We start from the raw sequence: 3,247 nt of genomic DNA, 5'->3' as shown, positions 1-3,247 counted from the left end.
AAAAAAAAAAAAAAAAAATAGAATGCACATCAGATGTCCTACGAAATGTTTTACCAATCTCAAAAGTTTCTCTTATTTCCAAAGCTGACCCTTGTACCTGAGCTTCTAATTTCAGTTTTCCTGGGTTTATCCTGGATTTGCTTCTGTTTGTAGCAGCCCCTCCCCACTTTTTTGGGTAGGGTCTCATGTAGCCCATACTGGCCTGGGATTCATTAAGTAGCTAAGGCTGATCTTGAATTTAGGATCCTCCTGCCTCACATCCTGGGTGCTGGGATTTCCTCCATTGAATTCAGTGCTGGGATTGAACTCCCGGCTTTGTGCGTAATAGGCAAGTACTCTCCCAACTGAGCTCCATCCCATTTTAGAACATACTCAGATCCTTATCAGTGAACAAGATGGAGCCAGCATGTCAGCATGGCTAGGTGACTGGTACCCCGTGATTCCAGCACTAAGTGGGCAGGGAAAGGAGGATTGTGCAGCTAGCCAAGGCTGCAGAGCAAGACTGTCTCGAAAAAGCGCAAACACCTAGAATTTTCTTGATTTTGTTACCTTCCCATTCTTGTAACCCCACCATCTAAATTCTAAAAATTTTAATTTTTATCTTTGGGGTGAGGCGGCTGTGACCAGTTTTTCTCTGACCTGGAAGAATACTAGACACGTGGATCTTGCAGGATTTAAAGCCTGCTGGAGCCCAGTGTTTACCTAAGGCCTAGAGCCCCTCTCCTAGTTCACTGCACTAAATTGACTTCAACCTTGGACCTGTTTATCAGGTGGTCCTAACCGACTGCCCCGGAGGCCGGAGCCTGTGTCCTGAAAGTCCTAATAAGTCTCAGGAAACTGAAAAAGCCAGATTAATAGTGAAAAACAGAAAAAGGAGATATTTTCAGTATCACTAAACAGACTAGGACCCACCCTCTCCCCTCATGCTTGAATCTACCTTCGGGTCCTAACATGAGGGTAGAATCTGACTACCACAATTAAGCAGTCTGATTAAAATGTTCTAAGCTGGAGAGATGGCTCAGCAGTTAAGAGCACTTGCTGCTCTTCTCGAGGACCTGGGTTTGATTCCCAGCACAGTCTGGGTGGGCTAATCGTTTTTTAAAGCACAGACAAGGAGGGCTGGGGCTGCCTGTGACGGCATTCAGATGCACCTGCTCCCGGCCTTCTGTCTACCTCACGTGCAGCCTCTATTCACCCTCTAAGTCCAGAGCTCCACGCGGGGTCACTGCCACAGGCTGTGTCAATGAAGTAATGATGTAGACGATAAAGAATGGCTCTAAGGAGGGAGATGAGGCCTGTCCTGGAGACCAACTCCAGTCTGTTTTTTTGTAGGAGAAGACATGCCAACTGCCAAGCAGTTAGCTGACATTGGCTACAAGACCTTCTCTGCCTCCATGATGCTGCTCACTGTATACGGGGGTTACCTCTGCAGTGTCCGAGCCTACCGGTATTTCCAGCTGCGCAGTGCCCGGCGCCAGGCTGCAGAAGAACAGAAGACATCGGGAGTCCTGTAGAGTTCAGCCTTTCCTCCTGAGCAGCAGGCTTGAGGCATGTGATGGAAAGACCTCCCCTGCACACCATCCACGGCAAGAGCTAGGGCCACGATGGCTCTCAAACCTGCTGGACTAAAGTGCCGTGGTGTCTGCGGTCCTCCTGGCTTGTGCCCTTCTGACAGTTTGTGGAGGCTGTCGGATAAGTGGCAGTGTGAGGCTGAGGCTCATTACAGAGATTAAATATTTTGACATGTTTGTGTCTTAGTGTTTTTGTGTAGCCAAATAAAGTTTGGAGCTGGGTGTGATGGTGCACACCTTTAATCTCAGCATTTGGGAGGCAGAGAAAAGCGGATCTCTGTGAGTTTGAGGACAGCCGTGGCTATACAGAGAGACTCTCTCAAAAAAAAGAAAATGAAAAAAGAATGTTTGGATTGGAGGTAGAGCCTTGACTTCCAGTTTTCTAATCATAGCCTGGTGTCTTAGTTACTTCAGTTGCTTTACCTTTGTTGTTGTTTAAGGCAGGGTCTCTATGCAGCCTTGGCTGTCCTGAAACTCTATAGACCAGGCTAACTTTGAACTCACAGAGATCCTCTTGCCTCTGCCTCCCAAGTGCTGGGGTTAAAGGAGTGCGCCACCAAGACTGCCAGTATCTTTTCTATTGCTGTGAAGACGGCAAGGCAACTCAGAGGAGAGTTCATTTGGGCCTTACAGTTCCAGAGGGTGAGTCCATACGTGGTGGGGCGTATAGCAGCAGGCCGACAGGCATGGCAACATGGGGTCCACAGGCACAAGGCAGAGAGCCACCCCAGTGACGCCACACCTCCTAATCCTTTCCAAACAGTTCACTAGTTGGGGGATCAAGGACTCAAATATACCTGTCTGTAAGGGCCATTCTCCTTCAAACCACTACACCTGGGTGCTGGAACTCAGTTGTCATCATCCATGGATTGAGAGACTCAGGTTTATCAGTATTATAGGGCTGTAGCATCTCAGAGAAAAGCTGTTCCAGAATTTGTTGATTTGCTTAACTCTTTGGTTTTCGAGACAGGGTTTCTCTGTGCAACAGTCCTTCCTAGCTGTCCTGAAACTAGCTCTGTAGACCAGGGTGACCTAGAACTCAGAGATCTGCCTGCCTTTGCCTCCCAAGTGTTGGGATTAAAGGTGTGCCCCACCACTGCGTGGCTTATTTGCTTACCTTTGGTGAAGGGCCTTGTGCACACTATAAGTAAACATGCATGCTACCTCTGAGACAGTCTCTACTAGCATTATACAGACCCCTTGAAAAAAAGCATTCTGGGCAAGTGAGCAATTACTACGTCTAAGGAATGGGGCCATTTGTCTGGACCAGGGAAGGCAGGCCCTTATCGCGTAGGACTAATGCAGCAATATGGAAGAGTGCTAGATCATAAAGGAAGGGTTGTTGACTAGCATGTGGTAAAGCAGATCACGTGATAAAGCCAACATGGAAGAGTAGAATCTTGAACCCTGCTACTTAGTGCCTCTCAATCTGTGTATAGCTCTTGCAGAGATAGAAAGAGGACTTGAAAGAAGAGTGTACTCAAGGGAGGTGAGATAGCTTCGGCCAAGCCTGATGACCTGAATTTGATCCTGGAGACCCGCATGGTGGGTGCGAGAACTGACCTCAAATCTTCTGGCCACATATGCACCATGTCATGTGTGCCCACCCCCCACATGTGCACCATGGCATGTGTTCTCCCCCTCACCACATGTGCACCATGGCATGTGTGCCCACC

At 48.3% G+C, this 3,247-nt stretch overlaps 1 protein-coding gene across 1 annotated transcript; it reads left to right on the top strand.

Moving 5' to 3' along the window:
• The first annotated feature begins 1,334 nt into the window (after window positions 1-1,334).
• LOC101989958 (cytochrome c oxidase assembly protein COX14) lies at window positions 1,335-1,748 on the top strand. Its single transcript, XM_013348661.2, has one exon. It carries the CDS (start codon window positions 1,341-1,343, stop codon window positions 1,512-1,514), a length of 174 nt encoding a protein of 57 aa, XP_013204115.1. The 5' UTR covers window positions 1,335-1,340; the 3' UTR covers window positions 1,515-1,748.
• The last annotated feature ends 1,499 nt before the right edge of the window (window positions 1,749-3,247 follow it).

This window comes from Microtus ochrogaster, chromosome 15 (assembly GCF_000317375.1).
Source record: "Microtus ochrogaster isolate Prairie Vole_2 chromosome 15, MicOch1.0, whole genome shotgun sequence".
NCBI lineage: Eukaryota > Metazoa > Chordata > Mammalia > Rodentia > Cricetidae > Microtus > Microtus ochrogaster.
The sequence above is the reverse complement of the archived record's forward strand: the minus strand, read 5'-3'. Positions and strand labels throughout refer to the sequence as shown.

Excerpts from the sequence above, each read along its gene's own strand:
- LOC101989958 (XM_013348661.2), top strand. The coding sequence starts at position 1,341 with ATGCCAACTGCCAAGCAGTTAGCTGACATTGGCTACAAGACCTTCTCT.